Raw genomic sequence first — 27,729 nt, forward strand, 5'->3', positions numbered from 1 at the left:
AACCTGCAACCTAGATATGTGTCCTGACTGGCAATTGAACTTGCAACCTTTCGATTATGAGACAAAGCTCCAACCAGCTGAGCCACACCAGCCAGGGCTCTTCACTTCTTTTTCTCCAATCTTTCAACATGACTAATTGCTGGTTTTGATTCCATTAATTCTTTTTATAACAATCTAGCCCCCCAGTCACTGTGTAATATTACCCTGTTTTATTTTTCTTGTTCATGAGACCAGAATCTTTTTCCTTTGATTTCCCAGGACCTAGAACAGGGTCTGGTACATAGTTGGTGTTAGTAATGAACTATGTCACAAACCAAACCAAAAAAAAAGTACTGAGGAATAAGATATATATCTGGAGCACCTTGTCACTTGGAGTCTGGGACTAGGCAAGGTGAGACTCAGTTTTTGATTATTTACTTAGAGTTTACTTGACAGTGTTGTTATGGGTAATTAAAGGTGACTAGTTATGATTTCATATAGAAATGTCTCTCTGGGAACTCTTATTTATAAAACAAACTTTTGTCCAGACATACACATATGTACCATCTAAATCCTATCCACTTAAAACGCAATAGAGTTAATAAAATGGACAAAAATGTGAGAAAATATATCCATGGTCATTTTTTGAGTATTTAGCTTCATTTCCTAACCTCTTAGAGATTAAGAAATTTACTCAGTCATTTGTATGCCATTGGTTGGAATGGAGAGAACTGCCAAGACCTCACTTCCCACTGTGTTCTGACTTATGATCCACGAATGAACATCACTGTGTAGCAGATACAGTCATAGTAACTGATATAAATAATATTGGCTGATATTGGTTTGAGTTATCTGAGATTAGTTGGAGATTAAATATTTTCATATAGTAAATATTTCTTGTAGTAAACTAGTGATTTAATTTGATTTTGAAATGACAACATGGTAAGTGTAGAAAGGATTTTATTTTTACTAATCTATTGCTAGACGTATTTTTAAATAGTTAACATTATTTAAGATGTGAATGAAAGCCTTTTGATTTAGGGAACTTACACATTATTTACCTTTATAAAATAAATTTCCACTTAGAAGTTTTTTGTTTGTTTGTTTTTTGTGCACCATTTCTGGAAGTACTGCAATACCACATCTATGGGCAGAGTGGGCAGAGCAAGCTCCTATTCCATCTCCCTGCTTCAAAAATGCATTTAATATATTGTCCTTGCATAGAGGACAAATACTACACTTGATCTTAGCCAAAAGTCGAGAAATGATGAGGCTTTTTTTGACTGTGGCTAATATATGTTTAAATGAACAGATTTTGAAAAATGGTTCTTAACTATAGTGCTGTCTTCACCACTGCAAACACCCCCCACCCTCATATTTTTGTGAAAATTACCCACCAATCCATGTGACCCAGAAATTTTGGTTGTTAGAAATTGAAAATCTTAAATACAGTAAATATTTCAGTAATAAAACAACCCATAACCTTTTTTTCTTGGTCAATAAGTTTTTTCTTGGTCAATAAGTTTATTGTCTTTATATGAAAAAGTCATCACAGAAAATTGTGCTTGGTTTATTAGCTCTCAGCAGCCCGTTCCTGAGCTCTGAGGAAGCTTGCCATCTTCTCAGCTACCTGATCTTTCTTCTGCTGTTAGTTTGGTTTTGTGCTGGACATATAAATAGTCATAGTGCAGATACTTTTTAGCTTTACTCATGACCTTTCTTAGAAGGAAAAAGCAGATCTTTGCAGTCAGTTCTAAATGCATGATATATCAAACAGCTGGTGGGATTTCAGCAATGCTAACTATGTAATAGTTATTAGTTCATATTAAAATATTTCAATTTCCAATCCAGTCCTATGTCCCCTTAACCATAGTACTCCCTTCTGTTAATGGTTGATTTGTTTATTGATAATGTGCCAGTTGGCCTGGGGACTCAGAAATGAAGTAGTCCCATGTCCTCAAAATAAACTTCCAGTCTTTCTATATTCTCTGGCATCTAAGTTGTTTTTATATCTCTGAATTAAGTCGTGTGCTTTCATTAAATACAGTAATATGGGGTTGTAACATATGAAGAAAGGCCTTTCTAGTAATCTCAATCACTTGGAAGCTGTGATATTAAGCCACGAAAGTTTTTAACAGAACTGAAAATCCTTTTAGGTAATGTAGAGAAGGAGCTCTTCTCCCTCCACACAGGTTAGGACTTTTGTTTCCTCAGCCTGGAAATATCTGCGCTCCCTGCATCCTCTCTTCATTCTCACATCCCCTAGCTTCTCAACCCAGACGTCTTCCTTTGTCACCCAGGGCACGTGTCCCTTTCTGTCAGCAGGGCCTCTGTCTTGCTCACCTCTTTTCTCTAGTTCTCAGGACTAAACAGAATACAAGCACTCAACATGAAATGAATAAATGAACCTTACCAGGAGCAATTTCTGAGCCTCATCTCCTGTACTTTTCCTTTCACTTTTCGGTCTCCTGTAATAATGTTGTAACTCTTATGATTGTAGGGACCATGCCTAAATTTTTATCCCTATAACTAGTACTTAGCCCAGTGTGTAGTAAATAGTAAACATTTGATAAATATTTGTTTTCTAGAGAAGCCTGTGTAGGTTGGGGGTGGGGACAGCCTGGCTATAACTTTTCGTCTCCTTCCCATTATAGCAGCGTCAGAGTGGGAAGGAAGGAGGAGCTGGCATGAACCTCAGCCCAACATTGTCTCAGACTACAGAGGGCAATTAACAGATAGCAGCTGGTATCCAGAATTGATGTAATAAAGTTATTTCTTACACAGATGTTTTAAGATCATGTTCACTGACACACACATATGTGCACACACACCCTTTAGGTCAAGATGGCTCTTTGCAATGTATTAAATGCTATGGTAGAGTATATGTACAATGCTACGCCAGCAGAAGAGGACACTTGACCTGGCTTCATGGGGGGTGTGATGTGTGAGGGACAGTCTGGAAAAGTTTCTTGAAGTACTTTAATACATCTAAATAGAATCTTAAAAAGGGATGAGTGGTTGATGAGAGAAAATTCTAGATTGATGATGGACAAGGTGGGAAAGCTGAAGCAGCAGGAAAGGGGGCTGAACAAGTAGGCAGGGGCCAAATCAAGAAAGGTCTTCTGCATTTGGATTTTGTCCTAAGGCATGGCAAGCCATGGGAGATTATTAAATATGTGGGTTTTTTTCTGTTTTTAAGTACTGTTAATACTCTGGAGAGCAGCTTGGAGGTGGACAACTTTGGAAACAGGCAGAACAGCTTGGAAACGGTTGCTCTTATCCAGATGAGAAATGATATGACAGAACCAACGAACAGTATAAACTGGGAACATTTGCAAGAAAGTTGGACAGTTAGAACTTGGCTTGTTTTATGCATTGTATTTATCTGCTCCTGGGTGGGAGCTTGTCTTTTCACTTGTTTGTATTTCTTTTTTTTTTTTTTTTTTGTATATGGTTTTTAAAACTTATATTTATTACTTATTTCCTTTGTGTTATACTCCTATGTATTATTTCAGAAATCTTTCCCCACCTTGAGTTCATAAAGATCTCCTGTTTTATGTTGTTTTTTCTTAGACATTTTTAAGTTTTACTTTTCATATTTGCTCTTTAAGCACCTAGAGTTTGGTATATTATATGGTGAGGATCTAATTTTCTTTTTTCTATGTTGATAAGCCATTTTCCTAGAAACGTTCTTTAAATTTTCTGTTTTTCCCTCGCTAATCTGTAGTGCTTCTCCTGTGAATATGCTAAATTCCCATATAGGTTTGGTCCATGTCTGGGATCTTATTCTGTTTCATTGTCTGCCCCTTTAACAGTACCTCATTTTAATTACTATAACTTTATAAGTATAAAGCTTTTTACAAACCCACAACCTAGGTATGTGCCCTGACCAGGGATGGAACTTGCAACCCTTAGTTGTACAGAATGGTGCTCCAGCCAACTGAGCCACCCAGCTAGGGCTATTTTGAGCACATTTAATGTGTGTGTTCAAACCAGTAATTTTTTTAATGGATGTTGTATAGTTTATTGTTGAAAAACATATGTAATTGCTTTCTTGATTTCTTTTGAAGCATTTTTTAAAAGATATAATTCATATATCATACAATTCACCCCTTTAAAGTGTACATTTCTGTGGTTTCATCACCCGAAGAAAGAGATCCTATATCCATTAGCAGTCATCCTTGCATTCCTCCCTCATCCAGCCCTTGGCAAGCCTCTAATCTTCTTTCTGTCTCTACGGATTCTCCTGTTATGGACATCTCATGTAAGTGGAAATATACAATATGTAACCTTTTGTGAGAGCATTCTTATTTAAAAGACACAGTAACATTCCTACAGAATGCCCTGCTAATCTATAAATTTTACTCAATTTAAATAAGAGAACTATATATCTGATTTTATTTCTCCTTCATTGATTGAAGAGAGTGTCCAATTTTATGTTTTTGTTTAGTTCCTTAATGAGCTAATGTCATGTAGCAAATCCTGTTGTAGAAGGGTATCTTCTGTGATAAATCTTGAGTTTCTTATATATAGACAGTGAGAAAGCACTGATTTGGATGCATGTTGTTAGTAATTGTATAAAAATGACATGATTTACTTTATGTTTTGGTAGATAAGTGAGTAAAATCATGTGAAAATATAAAGGGAATATATTCTTTTCTGAATTTTTTTTTAAAGCAAGCAGATTTTCCAGTGTAATGCAGAAATTAGTCAGCAGCTTAGAGTTCTTTTTAAAAGGCTACCTCGGAAAGTACCTTTAAGTCAAGATACCCAGATAAGGTTTACTAATATAGAACATTTATTTTACATACTAAAATACTGTAAGCCCTTTGTGTCATTTGAAGAACTTATGTTTTATTAGTACAATTGCTGAAAAATAGTTCAGAAAAGAAAATGTTTTTTCCTAACTCATAGCATTAACCTTTCAAAGAGTTAGCTTCAATCAGAATGTAGTAAACCTATAAATAATAGAAAAATTTGACCAGCAGTCTTTTCAAACTTTATAATCTTGAAATACTCAGTTTTCATTTAAAAAGTCATAAGGAAACTAAAAATTTGTTAAGTACCTCTAGAGTTAATATCATATAATGGCCTCAAAGTCAGAAGTACAATCATTTACATTACTATGGGAATTTAACAAATTTGGGGGGAGAAAATGCTCAAATTTTAGTCAGAAATAATTAGCTTTTATACCACTGTGGTTAAAACTTCTATAGATAGCTGTAACTAGCAACTGTATAACACTTGGATGCTGTTAAAAGCATTATCTTTTGTTTGTGGATAAAATGGTAAACCTTGTAATCTGATAAGGTTTTTGTTCCCTCAAAGGATAAAGATCATCTAAAGCAAATGGAACAACCGCTTCCATTTATAAAGTTGTTTATATTTCCTTGACAAGAATTTCCAAGCAGGATCCATTTTGTTTGAAGATTGACATAGAGTTGTGTAGCCACTGTACCAAATTCAGTTATTGCTCTTTGTCTGTAGCAGAGCTAGATTAGATGCCATCAATTCTGGCTGCTTTTAGTGAATAGAAGGTAAATGTTGTTGATTTCCTTTTTGGTAGTATAAAGGTGTGGTCAAGTTCTTAGAACCAGTGGTTGATTTTTTCCCCCCTGTAACCCCCACCTTCCCACCATTTTTTTTTTTTTTTACTGTTGTTAAAACAGTTGTGATGGAAGAATATTGATTTTTCTTTTTTCAGTATAATTTGCTTATACTTTTTAAAATGTAAGCGTTTAGACTCTTGAAAAATATTCATCTCCTGTGTGTGTGTGTTTCCCTGCCATTGAGTCAGTTGTGACTCCTAGTGACTGTGAGGGAATGGTGTCCCCAGTGCCCTGTCCTGTCCTGAACAGCCCTGCTCAGCTCCAGTAGACTCATGCCTATGGCTTTTTTATGGAGTCAGTCCATCTCAAATTCGGTTTTCTTCTTTTCCTACTACCTTCTATTTTTCCCAGTGGTATTGTCTTTTCCAAGGAAACCTGCCTTCTCATGATGTGCCTGAAGTAGGACAGCTTCAATTTTGTCATTTTTGCCTCCCCTGATATTTCAGGCTAAATTTGCTCCAGGACCCAGCTGGTTGTCTTTCTGGGGGTCCAGGGTATCCATAGAGCTCTCCTCTAATGCCAAATTTCAAATAAATCATTTTTCCCCCTCAGCCATCTTTACTGTCCAGCTTTCACATTTGTACATAGTAATTGGAAATACGAGGGTAGAAATGAGCTCATCCTTGGTCTCTAATGACACATCATTGCTCTTGGTGATCTTTCCCAATTCCTCCATTGCTGCCTGTCCTTTAGAAAGTCTCAGCCTTTTCTTGATTTCTTAGCTCCTCACTTCCATAAAGGATGAGTAGTTTACACTTTTAAATAGGTATAATAAAATAGAATAACACACCTTTAATCTTCAACAGTACACTATTATTATTGCCTTATTAACAATTAAATAATTTTTAAACTGTGAAAGCCAAATGGGCAATACAGATCCCTCGGATCATATAATTAGATTAAAATGTGACTAAAACACAGAACCAAAAAGAACAGCGTCTCTTTTAAAACCCTGGCATTAGGGGACTTTAGTATTCTTCCTATAGGCCAAGCATTGTATTCAAGTTTTTATAGAAGCTTTGACTTCACTCTTGATAACCTGTGTACTGAAAGTAATGGACCATATTTTTTAAAAAGGTAGCTCCCCCCTCCCATTATTTTCTTTGTGTAGATTTGGGTGAAAAATAATAAAATGAAAATCTCCTTTGATGCTGTCGTCAAGAAGTCTTCATAATTAATCATTTAAAAAGAGTCATAATTGAAGAAATTTTTTCAGGGGGGCTTATGTGTGTATATATTAAAGTGGTTTCAACATAGGATCTGATTTGCAAACATTAAGTGATCATTCGGTTAGCAATCAGTCGTCGTCGGCAGCCGTCCGTCTCGAGAGACGATGGTGTAGCTTCTTAAGAGTCTATCTGCACCGCCGAGAATGGCTGTGCAGTCCGACTCGGGAGTGACACGGTATCTGTCTCCTCCCGTGTTAAGTCGACATTTTGCGATGACGCTGGAGTGTCCTCTCCAGTGAAGCTGAAGCTACAGAGCCTGGGCAAGGTGATATGGAGGGTCTGCTGTTGCCCATGCAGCAGACCCCCCCTCTCTTCGCAGCTGAAGGGTCCAAGGGAAAGACGGAGTCAATACAGCTTGGCTTCAGGTGCGCCGCAGGAGTTGCCGGTGTTGACTACAACGTCAAACCGCCTTAGGGACTCCGGCTCCGGATTTTCTGTCGGGGTTTACTCCCTTAGCCTTTCCCCTAAAGAGGTATGCCGCAAGGCAGCGGAGGTTTTTTGGAGTCAGAGTTTTTGCTTTCAAACAAAATGACCCTCTAATTTTTCAACAGTATGTGTCTTTTAAAAAAAAAGTTTCAAATAGGCATATTTTATTTGTTTTTTAAAGCATTTTAAATCTTTTTTAGAGAGAGGAGAAGGGAGGGAGAAAGGGAGAGAAACATTGATGTGTGAGAGGTGCATCAATTAGTTGCCTCTCTCACACCCCCAACTGGGGACCTGCCCACAACCCAGGCATGTGCCCTGACTGGGAATTGAAGCAACAACCTTTTGGTTCGCAGGCCAGTGCTCAGTCCACTGAGCCACACCAGCCAGGGCTCAACAGTATGTGTTTTAAATTTTTCTTTTTAAATGTTCTGCCACAGAAATCGTCAAACAGTAAAAATGCCAGGTTTTCAAGAACCAACATAGCTGTTTCATTACTGCAAACTGTGTGCATGCATTCTATTCCTGTTACTATAGAAACACATACAGACTGTGGATTTATCATAAACCATGAGAAATGTTTCTTGGAATAGTTCACAAAAAGAAACATCTGGGTCCGTTGTTTATCCTGGGGTAAAGGAAGATTACCCTCTTCTGTATTGTGAAAATCACATTATATTCTACTATTTAGCTCTAAGAATTCTAATGTTGAGATATCAAATATGCTTGGCATTTTAGTATTATTGATTACATATATTTTAGTATGGTTGATTATATATAATAGAAGAGGTTTGGAAAATAAAGATTGATGTTCATGCCAATTCAATTAACTATAACTGAAAATGTTATGTTGAGTGCTTTCATGTTCTGAATTTCAGATTTACAGTGTTAATGACACTAGGATTGTAAATAGATATGCTTATCTGGAGTTTTTTGTATCTTTTGGTCTTTTGTTGGGTTAATAGACTTTCCCTAGAAATTCATTTGACTTCATGCCAGTCTCGCTCTCTCTCTTTCAAGATTTTATTTATTTATTTTTACGGAGAGGGGAAGGAAGGGAGAAAGAGATGAAGAGAAACATCAATGTGTGGTTGCCTCTTGTGAGTCTCGAACTGGGGACCCCTCACAACCAGGCCTGTGCCCTGACTGGGAATCGAACAGGCGACCTTTTAGGTCGCAGGTGGGCACTCAATTCACAGAGCAACACAGCCAGGGTGATACCAGTCTCTTGGTGCTGTAAGCCTTGATGGCTAGCCCAGAACTGAGGAAAATCTCAGTAGCGGCGCGTGAGATAAGCAGTTATCAGTCAGATTTTGCCAAGGATATTACCTGAGGAGACTATAACTGCATTTATATTCTCTTGGCATTCTCCATGGAAAGATCCTCAGCAACTCTTTAAAGCATTTCATTTATATGTAATAACTCACCTAAGTTTATGTAGTTCAGTTTAAAAGATTCCTTAAACTTCTCCTCTGAGCATTGACTTTGGGTTATTAGAGAACATGGATGAAAAAAATTACTTCCTGCTGTTAAGAAAACCACATAAACAAGTTGTTTCATGATTAATTCTAAGAGGCCTGCATAGTATATCTTAGTAACACAGGAAAGTTACTCAGACTAGCCTACAGCTTAAGTTACTACTTCTTGGAGATGACTTTTTGAGCTCAAAAGATGGTTAAAGGTCAAGCCAAAAAAAAAGAAAAGAAAAATGTCAAAGGACATATTAGGCACTGGTGATAACATTAGTAAAAAGGCACAGTACTTAATAGAAAATCATGGTGTGTAAAGTAATTCCCAGTAATTGAGCATTACTTTTGTGCAGAAGTGACTTGAGGTTGGAAATGTAAATAGAGACCTTTCTTGGAGGGCCTTATGTGCTCTGTTGGCCTGGGTGCTTTAACTTTCTCTAGGAATTATTGAAGAATTTTAGTAAGGAAAGCATTTCGGTTAAATTTATAAATTATGTAACTTAGGAATGTATTTAAGGGGTAGATGGGTCCAAAAACAGAAATAGGCAATTTATATGACATCTTAGAACCATTTCTGATTTCAAAAAGCTTGAATAATGATATCAACGTGAGGAATTTTGATGTATAATAAAATGTAAAATTTTCTCTTATTGAGAAGAGACTGGTGTTAAACATAGAAAAATAAGTATATACGGTAGAGCGTGTATTTCTATAAAATAGAATCCAGCAATATGTATGGTCTACCAAAGAGAATTGTTCATTTTGAGAATTTGTTAAACTGACTTAAACTATATATTTAAGATATCATGAATTGATATTTATAAGCTCAAGCTGTTCATCTGAACCATGTGACATGCTTTTTTTTCTTTAAATCTCATTTCTAACATTTCACTTAAGGATTCTAGAAACTTTTCTTTTATCACTCCCCTCATGAATAAGTTGGTAAATAAGTAAGAACCTTAAATCTTTAGTTGATAACTTTCAACTTTCTATAGACAGCTTCAACAAAATTAAGAAAAAGTATTTATTGATTTATTTAGCTTTTAAAAAAACTAGGAACATTGGTCAGAGGAAGAATTTGTCATAAATTATTTGCCTTTGGTGGGTTCATTTACTTGGAAGTCCATGTTAGAATGGGTGGAAGACTGGTATCATTATATCTTCTCACACCAGATAGTTAACCCTGAGGAGCAGCATTGAGGAAGTGTGAGCTGTAAAGGGCCAGTGTTTTTGTTCTTGTTGCTATTCACTTTACATACTTAGGGGTTGTAGGAAATGAGCTTTCTTAACAAGCCAGTGCTGTGGGGCAGAGTGCCTATGCTTGATGCTCCATTTACAGGATATCTGACTATGGATGGGCAAGTTACTTGACCCTTCTGGCCTTCACTTTTCCTTTGTAACATGGGGGCAGTAATAGTATTTCCTCAAAGGGGTGTTCTGAGGAATAAAATAACAAATGTGAAGCGTTTAGGATACTGTAGACACATAGTAAGTCCTCAGATATTAGTCATTATTATTATTATTACTTTAGCAATACAAAAAGACTAAATACAGTCATACCAAGGTATTTGTCAGCTTCAGAACTCGTCAAACCCTGTACTTGTCACATTTTGATGAGAAAAAATGTTTCAGCAACCCGCGCTTGATCAGGACTCGTCACACTTCCTAGAACCTGTATGAGTCACGCCGCCGCCCTGCAAGAGAAAATGCTTCCTAGTTTGGTACTTGTTGTTTCTGCACTCGTTATGAGTTCCAGAATGAATTAACAATGAGTACAGTGGTATACCAACTTTACCAGGGATTTATGAAGGACAAAGGTGTGAGAATATTTGTTGTCTGGTACTAAGTGGTTTTAAAATTAGTGGGTTAAAAACACCTAACTTTCACATCCTGCCTGTCTTTCATAGTCTAAATGCCTCCTTAGTGATTATTGTTCTCAAATGTCTGTTGTAATGGTAACACAGTTTAATTCTTTCCTTTTGTTACTTTTTAATTTTATTTTACTATATTTTCTATTGATTATACTATTATAGTTGTCCCAATTTTTTCCCGTTGCCATCCTCTACCCAGCACCCTTCACTCCCTCTGGTGATCTCCCCTCCTGTGTTCATGTCCATGGGTCATGCATATAAACTCTTTGGCAACTCCATTTCCTATACTTGCTCTTAACATTCCCCTTACTATTCTGTACCTACCAATTTGTACTTCTTAATCCCTGAATCTTCTCCCCCATTCCGCCAGACCCCACTCCACACTGACCACCATCCCAGTGTTCTCCATATCCATGGTTCTGTTTCTGTTCTGCTTGTTCACTTAGTTTGTTTTTTAGATTCAAGCGTTGATAGTTATGTATATATTACCATTTTAATGATCATATTTTTGATCTTCCTCTTTTTCTTAAATAAGTCTATCAACATTTCATTTAATAATGATTTGGTGATGATGAATTCCTTAAGCTCTTTACCTTGTGTGGGAAGCACTTCATCTACCCTTTGATTCTAAATGATAGCTCTGCTGGATAGACTAATCTAGGTTGTAGGCCCTTGCTTTTCATCACTTTGAATACTTCTTGCCAATCCTCTAGCCAGCAAAGTTTCTTTAGAGAAATTAGCTGACAGTCTTATTGGAACTCTGCTGTGGGTAACTAACTTCTTTTCTCTTGCTGCTTTTAAGAATCTCTCTTTATCTTTAACCTTTGGGATTTTAATGATGATGTGTCGTGGAGTAGCCTCTTTGCATTCATTTTGTTTGCGACTTGTGTGTCTATTTCCTTCACCAAATTAGGGAAGTTTTCTTTCATTTTTTCAAATAGATTTCCAGTTTCTTTCTCTTTCTCTTCTTCTTCTGGCACCCCTATGATGCAAATGTTGTAATACTTGAAGTTGTCCCAGAGGTTGCTTACACTATCCTCCGTTTTCTTTTCTTTTTTTATTCTTTTTTCTTCTTGTTGTTCTGATTGCTTGTTTTTTGCTTCCTTATGTTCAGAATCATTGAGTTGATACTTGGCTTCATCCACTCTACTGTTGTTTCCTTGTAAATTGTTCTTTATTTCAGTTAGTGAATCCTTTGTTTCTAACCGGATCTTTTTTTATGCCATTGAGGTCCTCACTAATTTCCTTGAGCATCCTTACAACCAGTATTTTAAACCCTGAATCTGATAGATTGCTCATCTCCATTTTGTTTAGTTCTTTTTCTGGAGTTTTGTTCTGTTTTTTCATTTGGGCCATGTTTCTTTGTCTTCTCGTTTTGGCAGCCCCCCTGTGTTTGTTTCTATGTATTAGGTAGAGCTGTTATGACTCCCTCTCTTGGTAGTGTGGCCTAACATACATAGTAGGTGTCCTATAGAGTCCAGTGGCACAGCCTCCCCTATCACCCAAGATGGACACTTGAGGTGTGCTGCCATTTGTGTGGGCTGAATATACCCTCCTCTTGTAGTTGATCCTTGATTGCTGTTTTGCAGGCAATGGGAGGGGTTTTCCCAGACCAGTCAGCTGCAAGGACTGGCTGTGACCACTTACTACCAACACCCATCATTTGTGGAGGCTCAGTTGTGCAGTGGCAGGGTGGTGGTGCTCTGATGTGGCCTATAGCTGTCCACTGGGTGTGCAGGCTCTGGGGTTTCCCAGGCAGTGCAGGTCAAGTTTAGCCTTTACCTGTGTTTTGCCCAGGACCACCAAACCTGAGCTGTAAAGCAATCTGAGATGGCTGTTACTTGTGCTGGGTTTGAAGATTCCCAAGCAAAGCCATGCTGTGAATCTAGGCTGGCTGGCCGGCCGCTGCTAGTGCTGGGCCAGGGTCCACTTAGCAAGAGGTATGGGTGCTGGGGGCTCACTGTGGCTGGCCGTTGCTCGTTTGAGAGGATTTAGGAAATTGTGAAGCATGAGCCAGGACCAGCCATTCATATGAAAAGGCTCTGTTAACAGCTTGGGTGGGCCTGTAATTTGGCTGGGGTGGAGTCTCAGGATCTCCAGGACAGGACAGTGTTAGCTACATTGATGGAGTCTCAGATATGGCACTTAGCTGCTGGCTGTGTGTGGGGGACGTCTCAGAAAAGGGACAATGGTCTCTGCCTACCTTTCTGTCTGAAGAAAGCTGTCCCCAACTCTCGCTTTGGTGCCAGCCACTTCAATTTCTCCCTGTATCCCACTGGTACCTTTCAAGCTGCTACCCTGGTTCAGGAGCTCAGAGGGATTGAGTCTGAGTAAGCCCATTTGTATGTTGTTTAAGAGGAATTCCAGAAGTTTCTTTCACCTATTCAGTCCCTGCTGGTTTTTGCAGCCAGAAGTTTTGGGGACTTACGGTCCTGGCCCTGGGGCCCTGGTGTGGCACTAGGACTCCTCATTTTCAAGATATCCCTCCCAGATTTTTATCCACCAGATGTAAATGTGGGACCAGCCCCTTCTGCATCTCCACCCTTCCTACCAGTCTGGATGGGTGTGGTTTTTAAAATCTGTAGTTGTCAAACTCCCATTCAACTCAATTTCTGATGGTTCTGAATGATGGTTGTTCTATATTTTAGTTGTAATTTTGATGTGGTTGTGTGAGGTGAGATGTGTTTACCTATACTACCATCTTTACTATTCAATTCTTAGTCACCTTCTGTTCCACAGTGTTCACTATTATCTTCTGAGTCTTACCCATAAAATCTTCTCTAGTCTTATTATACTATTGTAAATGCCTTTAGGTCAGAATTCAAGTTTTTCAAAAATTCTGGTGCCCAACATTGCACTCGATGATAATAGCCAACAGATATTGAACTCTACACTAGGCACTATCTGAAGTACTGCTTACAGATTAACTCTTAATTCTTACAACAACACAAGGTAAACAGAAAATTATAAGTACCTATCTACAGTTTCTTGATAAGGAAACAGATTTAAGGAGATTAAGTTGTCTAAAGTGTAAGCCTTGGTTGTGGGTTTTGAATCAGGCAGTCTGATTCTGAGCCTGTGCTCGCTAGAGAGCCTCCTAATTCTGTAAGGTCTTAACTGTGATGTCAATCAATATGTCTGCTGTTTGAAGGCTGGCTGCCAGGCTCCAGTAATTATAAAAATCACTATAAAGGACTCTAGTTATAGTCCTAAAATAGCTTAATTAAAAAATGATTAAAACTGCTTTCTTGATTGCATTATTGTATTATTTGGAGGGATAAAATTTTAAAAATGTGGCTCTATTCATGCTTAGACTTTCTAGAAATTATAGCATTATGGAACATTTGGCTTAGTTGGTCTAAATATGCTGTCAGGATTTAATGCAGGCATTACCACTTTCCCCGTCAAATTATGTATTTCCCCAACTTTTTGTTTTTTTACATTTTCAAATCTTTAAGAAAGTTTAAAGAATATTACAATCTAACTTAGATTAGACAGTTGCTAACATTATGCCTCCTTTGTTTTACTCTAGGTATATGTACTTTTAAATCCTAAACTATTTGAAAGTTGTGGATCCCATGACACTTTATCTCAGCATGGCTCTCCTAAGAATAAGGACATTCTCTTATAGAAACAGAACATTATTATCATACCCTTGAAAATTAATAACTCCATTGTTTAATCCATTCATATTTAAAATTCTCTATTTTCTCCAAAATATATATATTGGTATGTGTTTAAATCTAGGATTTAATCAAAGTCTGTGCAGTGTATTAGGTTATCTAAATTTTATCTTTTAAAAACTAGATAGTCTTTTCCACCTTTGGTATTTGAAGAGCTCAGGCCAGTTGTCTGGAGAGAATGTTTTACATTTTGGAATTGTCTAATTGTTTTCTCATTTTGAGAGTCACTTTACCTCTGTATAATTTGGGTGATTAATCTGGAAGATGATCTTGTATATGACAGGAATGAGAACCAGACATACAGGTTGCATCTGGTTAAATGTCATTATTTAACTTGCCTTCAATTTGGAAGTTTAAAGAACTTTTGAATTCCACCTGTATAGTTGCTCTTTGTGTATTTACAGAATTTTAGAGTTTACTCATCTTATATCTGTGAGCTATACACTTTTTCAAGGGTCAAATTAGGGCCGTGTTTTAATTCTTAAACTATATATAAAGAAATGGTTTCTAACCTCAGCATTATCAGTACTGTATGTTGGTTAGGATCACAGATGCTAAAACCAGACTGCTTTGATTGAAGGCCAGCTCTGTCATTTAAGGACTAGCCTTGTGCATTTAAGCAAGTAACTTAACCTCTCTGTTCTCTCTTTCCCCGTCTATAATGGGAACTAATATTAATATCTACCTGAAGATTGTTGGAAGAATTAAATATAGTGTTGTATGTAAAGCATTGAGAATGGCCCCTTAGCATATACTCGTCGGCAGCCGTCCGTCTCGAGAGACGATGGTGTAGCTTCTTAAGAGTCTATCTGCACCGCCGAGAATGGCTGTGCAGTCCGACTCGGGAGTGACACGGTATCTGTCTCCTCCCGTGTTGAATCGACATCTTGCGATGACGCTGGAGTGTCCTCTCCAGTGAAGCTGAAGCTACAGAGCCTGGGCAGGGTGATATGGAGGGTCTGCTGTTGCCCATGCAGCAGACCCCCCCCCCCTCTTCGCAGCTGAGGGATCCAAGGGAAAGACGGAGTCAATACAGCTTGGCTTCAGGTGAGCCGCAGGAGTTGCCGGTGTTGACTACAACGTCAAACCGCCTTAGGGACTCCGGCTCCGGATTTTCTGTCGGGGTTTACTCCCTTAGCCTTTCCCCTGAAGAGGTATGCCGCAAGGCAGCGGAGGTTTTTTGGAGTCAGAGTTTTCCTTCTCTGATGTGCCCTGACTGGAAGATCGAACCAGCGACACTTAGCTCGCAGGCCGACGCTCAATCCACTGAGCCAAACCAGCCAGGGGCATGAAAATTATACATACACATGTAGAAAGATATCTAGGATATCTTAAGTCAGAGAATAAACCCTGTTTTTAAAATTTTATATGTAAATATATGAAGTAAGGTGTTTACTTATTCATGACAGAAGAATGGGGATGATGAAGGGGGAGAGCAATAGGTATTCATACTTTTGTATTTTAAATACTTGCAATAAGATTTTATTATTTTTGTAATAACAAGAAGAACCACTGGACAGAACATGAATGATTTAAAGGAAGCTTTGTGCAACCTAATTTATATATTTCCGTACTGCTTATATTGCGAATACCAGGTTTAAGATGAGAATTATAACCTTTAACTTGGGAAACAGAAAACTATTTTGCATGTTTGCAAAGAGGATAAAATCTGTTACTAAAGTTATTGTGAAAGTAATTGAGTTTTAAGCATATTAGAATTTAAGATTAAAAAAGTAATTGTTCTATGTCACAGTTATATTGGGGAGCTCTGTCTAAAACATTTAGTGTGCCTGCATACCTGGATATAAAAATTGGGTTCAGAATATTTTAGTTTAATCCTTTTTTAAATTGATTAGCTTTTAGCCTGTGAAGGTATTAACACGTTTTAATTTCCTCTTTTCAAACTTTAGGCCCGATGAGAGAAAGGGAAAGTTAAGGATGCTGGAGCAGAACAATGGATTTCTCTTTCTCTTTCATGCAAGGGATCATGGGAAACACAATTCAGCAACCACCTCAACTCATTGACTCCGCCAACATCCGTCAGGAGGATGCCTTTGATAACAACAGTGACATTGTTGAAGATGGTGGCCATACACCATATGAAGCTACCTTGCAGCAAGGCTTTCAATACCCACCTACAACAGAAGATCTTCCTCCCCTTACAAATGGCTATCCACCATCAGTCAGCATGTATGAAACTCAAACCAAATACCAGTCTTATAATCAGTATCCCAACGGATCAGCCAATGGGTATGGTGCAGTTAGAAACTTTAGCCCCCCTGACTATTACAATTCAGAAATTCCAAACACAAGACCACATGAAATTCTGGAAAAACCTTCTCCTCCACAGCTACCACCTCCTCCTTCAGTACCACAAACTGTGATTCCAAAGAAGACTGGCTCACCTGAAATTAAACTAAAAATAACCAAAACTATCCAGAATGGCAGGGAATTGTTTGAGTCTTCCCTCTGTGGAGACCTTTTAAATGAAGTACAAGCAAGTGAGCACACCAAGTCAAAGCATGAAAGCAGAAAAGAAAAGAGGAAAAAAAGCAACAAGCATGATTCATCTAGATCTGAAGAGCGCAAGTCACACAAAATCCCCAAATTGGAACCAGAGGAACAAAGTGTAAGTTGAAACATCTTTTTGAAAAATTTTGTAATACTTCACATTTACTGGAAGTCTTAGAGATATTTTTCAGTTTTTATCTCTTTAAATGTAAATATTTCTGGTAACTTATAATTCTTAGCAAGGAGCTTACGATATTATAATAGGTGCTAAGAAAATATTTGTTGAATAAATGAATGGACATCATTAAGGTGAAGCAATATTTAAAAACATGTGGCACTAAGAACTTGCGTCTTTTTTTGTCACTTTATTTTGATTTGCATCTAATAAACTTGTTTCTGAAGATGAATAGAAGAGGCAAAGAGAAGATGGTTAATTATTATATTTTAAAACTGTTTTAGACCAACCTTTGCCAGTAGGTCCTGGATTTAGCACTCACTACTAACGTGTTTGCTGCAAAATAACCTGAAGTAATAGAGGAACTGTTTATTAAAATCAGAGCTTTTTTTCATATATATTGATTAAAACCTCAGGGGGAGTTTTATAAGAGCCATCCTTCTTAGGTAACTTAAGATACATGCTGCTGAAAATTTTTAAAAACCTTGCTTTTCAGTTGATTGGCTTAAATCAGGATTTAGACCACACGTTGCATCTGGTAGATAATGTTCCTTAGGACTTCTTAAATCTACAGGTTACCCTTACCACTTTTTTTCTTAGAATGTATTTAATAAAGAAACTGGATATTTGTCCTTCAGATCATCCCATATTCTGGAGTTTATAGATCTCATCCCAATGGTGTCATTTAACAAGTTCTGTCCCCAGTATTTCCTGTAAACTGGTAGTTAGGTCTAGAGACTTGCTCTCATTTAAGTTTTTTGGTTCATGTTTATTCAGACTCTTTGTTGTAGTAATCAGTGTCATATGCCAGTGGAAAGAACTGTGGGAACACCTAATCTTGTGATCCCTCATGTGGCTTGGGCACCTTCAGGCATGATTTTTTTTTTTACATTTTTTTTTTTATTCCTATTCTCCCACTTCCTCCGCTTTGGCAACCATCATTTTGTTCTCTGTATTTATGGGTCTGTTTCTGTTTTGTTTCGTTAATACATTTTTTTAGAGTCCGTATATATGTGAGATCATATGGTATGTCGTTCTCTGACTTATTTCACTTAGCATAATTACCCTCTGGGTCCATCCATGTTGTCACAAATGTCAAGATTTCGTCCTTTTTCATTGTTGAATAATAATTCTGTTGATAGATGTACCACATCTTCATTCCTCTATTGATGGCCATCTAGGTTGCTTTCATATCTTGGCTATTATTTGTAATGATGCAGTGAACATAAAGATGTATATATCTTTTCAAATTAGTGTTTTTGTTTTCTTGTGATAAATGCACAGAAGTAGAAATTACTGGATTGTATGGCAGCTCTGTTTTTAATTTTTTGAGGAAACCCCACACAGCTTTCCATATGGCTACACTAATGTACAGTCCCACCCGTAGTACACAAGGGCTGCCTTTTTACTTCATCCTCTCCAGCACTTGTTGTTTATTGTTTATTGATGATAGCCAATCTGACAGGTGTGCGGTGACATCTCATTGTGGTTTTAATTTGCATTTCCCTGGTGATTAGTGATGTTGAACATCTTTTCATATGTCTGTTGGGCATCTGTATGTCCTTTTTATAAATGTATCTATTCAGATCCTCTGCCCATTTTTAAATTGGATTGACTTGTTTTATTTGGTGTTCAGTTCTTCATATAGTTTGGTTATTAACCCCTTATTGGATGCATCATTTGCGAATATCTTGTCCCATTCAGTAAGTTGTCTTTTTCATTTTGTTGATGGTTTCCCTCACTGTGCAAAAACTTTTGTAGTTTGATGTAATCCCATTTACTTGTATTTTTTTATTTTGTTTTCCTTGCTCAAGGATATATATTTTAAAAGATATTGGTAAGAATGATGTCAAAGAGTTAACTGTTTTCTCCTAGGAGCTTTTAATATCTTTGAGCTTTCACTATGAATTTTCTTAATAATAAGCATGTAACAATCAATTATAGCTTGATGAAGAGTTTTTAGTTACATGGTATGAATTGAAGGTGTGTTCTAGACATCGATTTGGGAAGAAATGAATATTTACTTGACAGTTGCCTGCTGTTACACCTGATTTACCTGAATAAGTTAATTTTATCTTATGTTCAAAGAACTGTTTACTTCTTACCAACTCATCTTTCCCCATGATAGCTAGATTCTAGTACTTTATACAACTCAAATGTGATCTTTTTCTGGAGTAAAGGTCACATTGGTTCTACACTCACAGGTTCCAGTGTGATATTTCAATTTCATTTTTTTTTTTGTAGTTTTCTTACTTATTTAATAGATATCAATTGAGTACCTACTATGTGCTAGACATTTTCCTCAGGATTGAAAATAGGGCAGTGAATGAAAGGTGAAGATGCCAGCTTTGGTGTGCTTCTAATTCTAGTATGCATGTATGTAAGTTCAGGTAGTATTAAGTATTACGAAGAAAATAAAACTGGGTAATAATATAAAGAGTAATCAGGCATACTTTATGGTTCTTTCAGAACTATATGAGCTAGTTCTGTAAGAACTGTAAAATGAATCTGTAAAAATGAAGGCTTTGGAACTAAATGGTTTCTGAAATGTCTTTTAATTTCTTATGTCATTTATTAAATGCCCCCCCCCCAGAACTTAGCTCACATAATAGTATCTTATATTGACTGTTTATTGAGTAAATGAATAAATGAAAGGAGAGAAGTTAACTTTTTGTACTGAGGGTACATTCACTGTAGCATTTCTTTCATAGATCTGAAATAAAAGGTTATGTGATGCACTGTGACCCTTGGGAATCACAAAAAATGCCCAAAACCTGAACTTGGTTTTAGCTTAGTTCCTGAGAGGTGACTTGCTGGCCTGTCATGCTTTTGTTCTAGAGAATCTGGCAAGTAGGAGAATATCCAGGTTTTTTAATAGGCTAGCCTTTTTGCCTTTATTGATAAAATGAGTTAAAAATGTATCTCAAAATAGAAATAGGGCTGGAAGCAATTAGAAGCAGGATAAGACAGGCTATTTTTCATATCTGCCTTTTGCTTTGTTGGAATCTAAGTGATATTTCTAGTAGTTATTTTGCAATGCGATTTTAAAGTCGCTTCTGTCTCTGTTGGATATCTGCTATGCTTTATATCACTTAAACCTTCAGTCAGCTGTTATATCCAGGTATTAGAATGGTTAGATATAATATAAGAGTTTTAGTTCATTTTCTTTTTTAGTAAGTTACATAAGGCATAATGTAATATTTCATCATTTAGGGTCTCACAATATCTTGAGGTAAAGGAATGTCAATCTATACCTATAGATGTAGAAAGTGTCATTGATTGCACCAAATATGTATTACGAAGACCATTGTCTGAAAATTTAGTTCTTAGGGGAAATTCAGGTTTTTTTCTTTTTTCTCTCCCTCTCTTCCCTCTCCCTCCCTCTTCCTCTCTCTCTCCCATCCTTTTCTCCCTTCCCTCATCCTTCTCTCCCTTTTCCTCTTTCCCTTCCCTCCCTTTTCTTTCAGAGATGGGAGGAGCTAAGTTCTTGTTGAATTTTAATCAAAATTTTGTCACATGTGGGGGCAGTTAAGCGCTTAAGAAATAGTGCCATAAAAGTTGTATTTTATTCTGACAATAGAATAACACAGAGCTCACAAGGCCTTTGCAAAGCTATACTGATGACTAGTGATGTGCACAAATCAATGTTTTGTTAAGCTCATGTTTTTTTAATGGTGTTTCCTTAAGTAGAACAACATCTGTTTTGCTTCCTTCAGGACAGGTTTTTTTGTTTGTTTGTTTGTTTTTTTTAATGTTTTAGTTTTTGACACCTTTGTGCCTTCTGTTTGTCACTAAGGGCCCAAGCCCTTGGTGTTTAGCATCATAAATTGCTTAGGAGCGGAAGTGAAGCCCAAGTAAGTGCAGACAGCACTGGACAGTTCTCCGCCCCCAGTACCTTAGGGAAACGTAATGAGAACTGTGTGCCTGGAGGAAAAATTTGGAACGTTTGTCCTTTAGCTGTTATATACCTATATTCACAGGTTCTTTTTGAGCAAACAAAATCTCACTCAAAGATTTCACTTTTTCTTTTCTTTCTTCTTTTAAAATATTTGATCTACAAGTATTTCCTCCCAATCTGAGCTGTTTGGCCATCTAAAGAGAGGCTGTTATTTGGAACAACCTAAATATATCTTCTCAACAATGAAAATGTGTCTGAACATCTAGGCAGCAGGAAGAAGACTTGAGATCACTACTGAAATTATATATTTTTTAAGGTTGCTGTAGCTGTTTTCCCTCCCACCAAATTAGAAACATGTGGAAGTGTTTCTGCATTTCTTCCCCCTTGGCAGGTGTAATGCCTCAGGCATGTGAGTGAAGGCCCTGTTCAAACATTGGTCTTCCACCAGCACCTCTGGGCTTATCCAGGAAGGCAAGTCTCATTAACTCTTAGTTTGCCATTTTCACTTATAAAAAGCCAAGTAGCTGATTCAGTCCCATTAGCACTAAGTTAGAGGTTATATTTGGTTCTCTAGCCTCAGAATATTAGGTCTTAAAATTCTTAGAACCCGTTCATATGCAAAATATTCTTTTTGTTACAGATTTTTTAGTTTTTGAGATGAACTTAAGCAGTTATCTAGGAAGTGAAAACAATGTACAATTTATTTTGCCCTTAGCAGTTTCTCTTCACTTTAAATGTTGACATGTTATTGGTTCTTTTAGAAAATAAGATTTTGCTCAATGTTTTGAAAATTATTAAGGGTTTGGAACTCTGCCTGATTTAATACATATTATTCATATTAATAAATCACTTGGGTTTGAATAAAAGTACTAGACCAAATTTTTAAAGAGGAGTATTAAAGGATAATATAATTTTATTTAAGTTGCTCTCTTAACAGTTTTTCTTTTCCTATTTAAGAAATTTCCTGTGATTCCTGCCCTAGATGGGTTGCCCAGTCAGTTGGAGCATTGTCGTGTACACCCAAAGGTTGAGGGTTCGATTCCCAGTCAGGGCATATACACTTAGGTTGTGAATTGGATCCCCAGTGGGGGCGAGTATGGAAGGCAACTGATCAATGTTTCTTTCCTCCCCGCCCCTCATCCCTCTCTCTCTCCTTCCTTTCCTCCCTTCCTTTCTCTCTAAAATCAATAAATATATCCTCTGGTAAGGTTTGTTTGTTTTTTTTAAAGAAACTTCCTGTGACTCTTTCCTAGAAGATAGGTCTTTCCATGTGGAATTAACTGAAATGTAAAAACGTAGTATATTCGTAAAGTCATAAACTTAAAATTAAGATGAGTCAGACACTAAGGAACGCTAACTCACTGACATGGTGTTCTCTGATATTTTCTCTAAGGCAACACTGTTAGTACCAAAAGAGGTGTTTTCTGTCCGTCCTCACTTCATTTTAATCTCTTTTAAGCTTATCTATCCTTTGAACAACTAAAGGAAAATGGATTTTATACCCAGAAGTATTTAACCTGTTGGCATTTTCTGACTTATTTTTCTTGAGTCCTAAACATTTGATTTCTGTTGATTATTTTGTCTTAAAAACTTCTCTCCTTCTTAATTGGCATTTGTGATACTTCACTGTTTCTTGATTTATCCTCTTAAATTTCCTTTTGAGCTCTCCAAAGATCTCTACATGCTCCTAGATAATTCTACTTTTGCTCACACATTAGCACGTTTTACAATGTATATTCTCTTTCTATCATTGCAGCATCCTTAATCAATTTTTTTCTCTTGTCAGTTATGTAGTCTTAAAAGCTAGAATAAATCGTCTTGGGTCTCTTTCTCGCCCTTGACATTTGTTTCCTTTAAAAATGACTGTAAAAAAATTTAGTTCTAGGAAAGTGTTTCAAGCCAGTCTGAAGGAAACATGAATATGGACCAAAACAAAAAAATGAAAAAATGATAGGACACTTGAATAATATAAAAGTTTTGAAGAAAATTATGTCTTTAATCCAGAAATGGGAAAAAGTTAATGGGTTTCAGACCAGTTCTTACAATAGTAGGATTCTGTTGTTTGGCAAAGATTAGTTACTTCTTATCCGTCTGCCCTCAAAAAGAGTTATAGAGATTCCTTATACCCAGACCTGAAGATTGAATGTGGGAGGATGACTCACTTTGTCGGCTGAGTATTTGCTTCCTCCAGTGGCCCTGTCTTCCTTCTGTAACTTTAGAGTGAGAAGCTGAGGTGAAGGCTTAAGCTACATTTGTAGACTGAAATTGTAACAGAACCCACGGGCTGTTTAGTTAGGGGCCCGATTGCCCGCCGCCAGAATCATAACTCTGAATACCAGAGTTTGGTGAAAAGAAAAATAATTGTTTATTTACACAAAGTCCTGCCTCCCCATCCCAGACCAGGCCAGTCTTAGGAAAGTCAGAAACACCATTTCCCTACTTCCTAGACACAGTTCAGCTTTACCAGTAGCTGCCAATCACTCAGTTCTGATTGGGGAGGTCCTTTCTGTGCTGTGGTGCCCTCCAGCTCTCAATGCAGGACCGCCTGGATTCTCAGCCTCCTTGTAAACTGCCTTCTTCCTGTAAACCGCATGGATCTCCTCTCCTTCTCAAAGCAGCCTGGCAAGAGCCCCTTCTTAAAGCAGCCTGGAGACCCCTTTTCCAAGCCAGATGGAGGGAGCCCACAAGAGCCAGAGAGTGAGGGCGTGAGAGCCAGAGAAAGCCTGAGAGAGAGAGCCTCCTAGAGCCAGAGCCAGCCCAAAATGTCCGCAGCTGCTTCTCTTCCTCCCTGCCTCCTCTCTCCTCCTGTGTCCTCTCACGCAGTGGGTGTTGCAAACAGTTCTGACCATTCACAGAACCCTACCTAGGCTCTGTCTGCTTCTTCCGTACCAGCCTACAGTCCAAGATCCCTCCCATCTTCCTGAGTCTTGGAAGTAAAGCGGATCTTTGCAACAATGTTTCCAGCCACTAGCTCCAGGCATGCAAGGGCATCCTGAAAGCTGCTTCCTGCTCCCTATCTCCCAGACGGAAACTCTGGGGTTTGTTTTTAGACTCCCCTGTTTCTGTAACAAAATGAAGCTACCAAATGGGCCGATGCAAATGTGAATAGTATTCTAAACTGGTTTATTATTACACTAATCATCAGGAAAAAAATTTTTTTCTATCGAGTATAGATTTTTTTTCCCCTTTGCTCAGTGGGTGTGTCCCATTAGATTAGATATTTATGGTACCACCACAGATGCATCTGACAGAGCTAATTTTGTGCCCATCAATAAGTTACTAGTACCTTCTTTCACCTGGACCATTTCCAGTATTTTCATTAACCTCCTATTAAACATTTTGCTTCCTCTCTTGCTCCCTTCCAAAATATTCTCCACATAATTGCTAACATTATCTTTTAAAAACAAATTGTCATGTTCATATTACTTCTCTACCTAATCCTCTTCAGTAGTTTTTCACTGCACTTAAGATAAAACACTTGACCATGGCTTACAAGGCTCTTGTCATGTAGTCTGCCTCTCCACCTTCGTCTCATAACCTCTCTCCTCTTCGGGAAAGGGAAGTTAGTTGTAATGGCCTTCTTGAAATTTCTATCTTTTTTTTTTTTAACTTCAGAGACCTCACACATGCCACTTCTTTTTGGAATGTTCTTTCCCCTACTTTCTACTAGACTAACCCCTTTTCCTTTGATTTTCAGATTATTATTTACTTTCTCAGAGAGGCCTTTCCTGAGCTTTGTATCTAAAGATACAACACCCGTACCTACGCCTCGTATGGTCCCCACCCACACCCACACCCCATTATTTTTCTTCACACATTTACATTGTATTAGTATGTCTGTCTGTCCTACCCAACCGTAAAGTTCTTTGAGGTCAGGGATTACATTTGTTTGTTTCACCATTGTATACCCAACTTCTAGAACAGCGCTTGGAAGCTTGTAGGCATTGTTGAATGAATGATTGATACTTGGGGTTTGGGATATAATATTAGTCTGGCTTACCATTTCCTAATAGTTAGAAACCTTTTTATAATTTTTTTTTTTTTAAAGATTTTATTTATTTTTAGAGAGAGGGACCAGGAGGGAGAATGAGGAGAGAAACATCGATGTGCAAGAGACATCCATCAGTTGCCTCTTGCACGCCCTCAACTGGTGACCTGGCCTACAACCCAGGCATGTGCCCTAACTGAGAATCAAACTGGCGACCTTTTGGTTTGCAGGCTGGTGCTCAATCCACTGAGCCACACCAGCCAGGGCTACAATTTCTTGTATTTAATAAAATTTTGTTTTTACAGCAGTGTTTTAAATGTCTTTAATTAATTGAATGAGAATTTTTTTAAGTAACTTCTAAAAATTAGCCTTTTTTTTTTTAGTGGAGTTTAAGACCTAATTTGATGGATATATCCTTTCTAAGCCTTCTAAATTAAATTTTGTTCTTTGACAAGTGAGAAATAATTTTTAAATCTTTCAAATTACAAAAGTAATTTGCTTTTTACAGAAAATGCAAATGATACAAAAGTATAGCTCTTCCTTCATCTTGTTTCCTTAATCTTGTTTCCCAAAGATAATTACTGTTATCAATTTGGTAGACAGTATCCGATAAAAAGTAGGAAGAGTTGATAGACACGTAGATTACTAACATGATATACCGCTGTAGTTACCATCCCTCTGCTTAGATTTTCTTATTTTGTGTATTTCTATAGAATAGGCTCCTAAAATATAAATAATAGATTGAAGAGTGTACGTATTTTGAATTTTGATAGATACTTCCAAATTGCCTCCCCAAAGGGTTGTAGGAATTAATTTTTAAATAACAAATTTGTGAGTTTTTTTATTAGAAAAGTAATACACTGTTTATTATAAATAATTTGACAAATGCAGAAAAGCACACCAAAAAAATAACTTATCCCACCTTGACCGTTATGACTCAGTTGGTTGGAAATCATCTCTCAAAGCTAGGGGTCACTGGTTGATTTCCAGTCAGAGCACATGCCTGGGTTGTATGTTTCTCTCCCTCTCTTTCTCCCTGCTTACCCCTCTCTCTAAAAATGAATGAGATATTTTAAAAAAAAAAAAAACCTTATTTCATCACGTGGTGGTATCCTTCTAGCCTTTTTTTCTGTGCACATAAACAAGTTATTTTTCCAAGATTGGAATCATACTATACACACTGCTTTGCAATTTACTGTTTTTAAATAACAGTATATTATTTTCCCATGTCATATTAAAATTTATGTATATTCTTTTACTATCCAGTTATACTGAAATTAATTTAAGAAATTCTACATTTTGAACATCTAGACTGTGCTAATACTTGCTCTTCCAGATAGCACTGGTGTGCATATTTCGTACATATATACCTCTTAATGCTTTTTCAATACATGTTTTTAGAAGTGAATTTGCTGGGTCAGAGTCTGGTAATTTAAGACTTCATTTTGTCAAATTGCTCTCCAGAAAAATTCCAAGTTGCATCTTACTGTCAATCTCAGAGTGCCCATCTTTTTGCACTCTGATAGGTTTTAATAAAACCAAACTCAATAAATTAAGAAATTAAGTTTTAAAAGTAATAACATAGGACATGGGAGCTATAGGTATGGTGTAGAATAGACAATGACTGTCGAGAGATGGCGTTTGGTACGACATAGTTGTATTCATAGTCCTTACATTATCTAGTTCATAGTAAGTGTCCTTTAGGATTCTTTTTGCTGTTTAGTTTTCTTGGATTCTTTCTGTGTATGTCACTATTCATTGGTTTGCCATTTTTTAATTTTTACCTATACCTTTTCACCTAGAGACCAAATGAGAGGGTTGACCCTGTTTCCGAAAAACCGAGAGAAGATCCAGTAGTGAAAGAGGAAACCCTGGTGAGTTGCTTTATTGAATGTCCTAATTAAATATGGCATAAGAATGTGAAAGTAGAATGTTGGTGTGAACACATTTAACGTATTTTACAGGTACATACTTCTTTATTTCAGAAGTTATACTGAAATAAATCTTAGAACTGGTTTAGGAGGAAAGTATTTTCAATGAAATATTTTCCTTTTCAAAGCTAACCACTTTTTAATAGATTATGTGAGCCCTGACCAGTGTGGCTCAGTTGGTTGGGTGTCTTTGTGCAAAGTGAAAGGTGTGTGTTGGATCCCAGGTCAGGGCACGTGCCTGGGTTGCAGGCTTGGTCCCCAGTTGAGGCGTGTATGAGAGGCAGCTGATCCATGTTTCTCGTTCACATCTATATTTCTCACCTTTTCTTTTTCCCTCTCTTCCCCTCTCAAAAAAAATTCTTTTTAAATAGATTATGTGAATTTTCAAGATGCCTTATCAGTAATTTGGCAACTGAAGCCATCAATTCTGTTTTTAATGTTTGAAGCTGGGCTTATTGTTTTCTTCCTTTCTTCTTCTCTTTTGCTAGTTATGGAAGCAGTTATCAGAGAAAAGTGTGATTGAAGATAAAGTTTACATCGATAGTGTGTTAAATGTACTTTGTACGTAGTTTCTTCAAAATTTCTCTGCTGATTAAGTTTTATGACCTTTTCCTATAGGTTCAGCCAATATCATCTTCTGTTCCAACAACAGAAGTGTCCGCTGGTGTTAAGTTTCAGGTTGGCGATCTTGTTTGGTCCAAGGTGGGAACCTATCCTTGGTGGCCTTGTATGGTTTCAAGTGATCCCCAGCTCGAGGTTCATACCAAAATTAACACAAGAGGTAAGAAAGGGCATAAATAAACATTAAGTAAAAGGTTGGAAAGAAAAACATGAATCTGAAATGTTGTATATGAATATAAAAATATACACAACATACGAGGTGGGACCCCCCCAAAAAAAGCGAAACTTATTTATAAAAATTGTCTATTTATTCTAACATGTTTAATCTTCAGTCACCTTCAA

At 37.2% G+C, this 27,729-nt stretch overlaps 1 protein-coding gene and 1 pseudogene across 2 annotated transcripts in view; one reads left to right on the forward strand and one right to left on the reverse strand.

Moving 5' to 3' along the window:
• NSD3 (nuclear receptor binding SET domain protein 3) overlaps nt 1-27,729 on the forward strand; it is a 103,324-nt gene that overhangs the window by 12,960 nt on the left and 62,635 nt on the right. For both annotated transcript variants that reach the window (XM_090258716.1, XM_090258715.1), the window contains exons 2-4: nt 16,174-16,892; nt 26,638-26,709; nt 27,385-27,547. In XM_090258716.1, the coding sequence (XP_090114842.1) occupies nt 16,218-16,892; nt 26,638-26,709; nt 27,385-27,547 (910 nt within the window). In that variant the 5' untranslated portion in view covers nt 16,174-16,217. The remainder of the gene's footprint in view (nt 1-16,173; nt 16,893-26,637; nt 26,710-27,384; nt 27,548-27,729) is intronic.
• On the reverse strand, nt 1,085-1,248 carry LOC149996450 (U2 spliceosomal RNA; annotated as a pseudogene).

Source organism: Furipterus horrens, unplaced genomic scaffold (genome assembly GCF_987537825.1).
Source record: "Furipterus horrens unplaced genomic scaffold, mFurHor1.1.pri manual_scaffold_12, whole genome shotgun sequence".
Lineage (NCBI taxonomy): Eukaryota > Metazoa > Chordata > Mammalia > Chiroptera > Furipteridae > Furipterus > Furipterus horrens.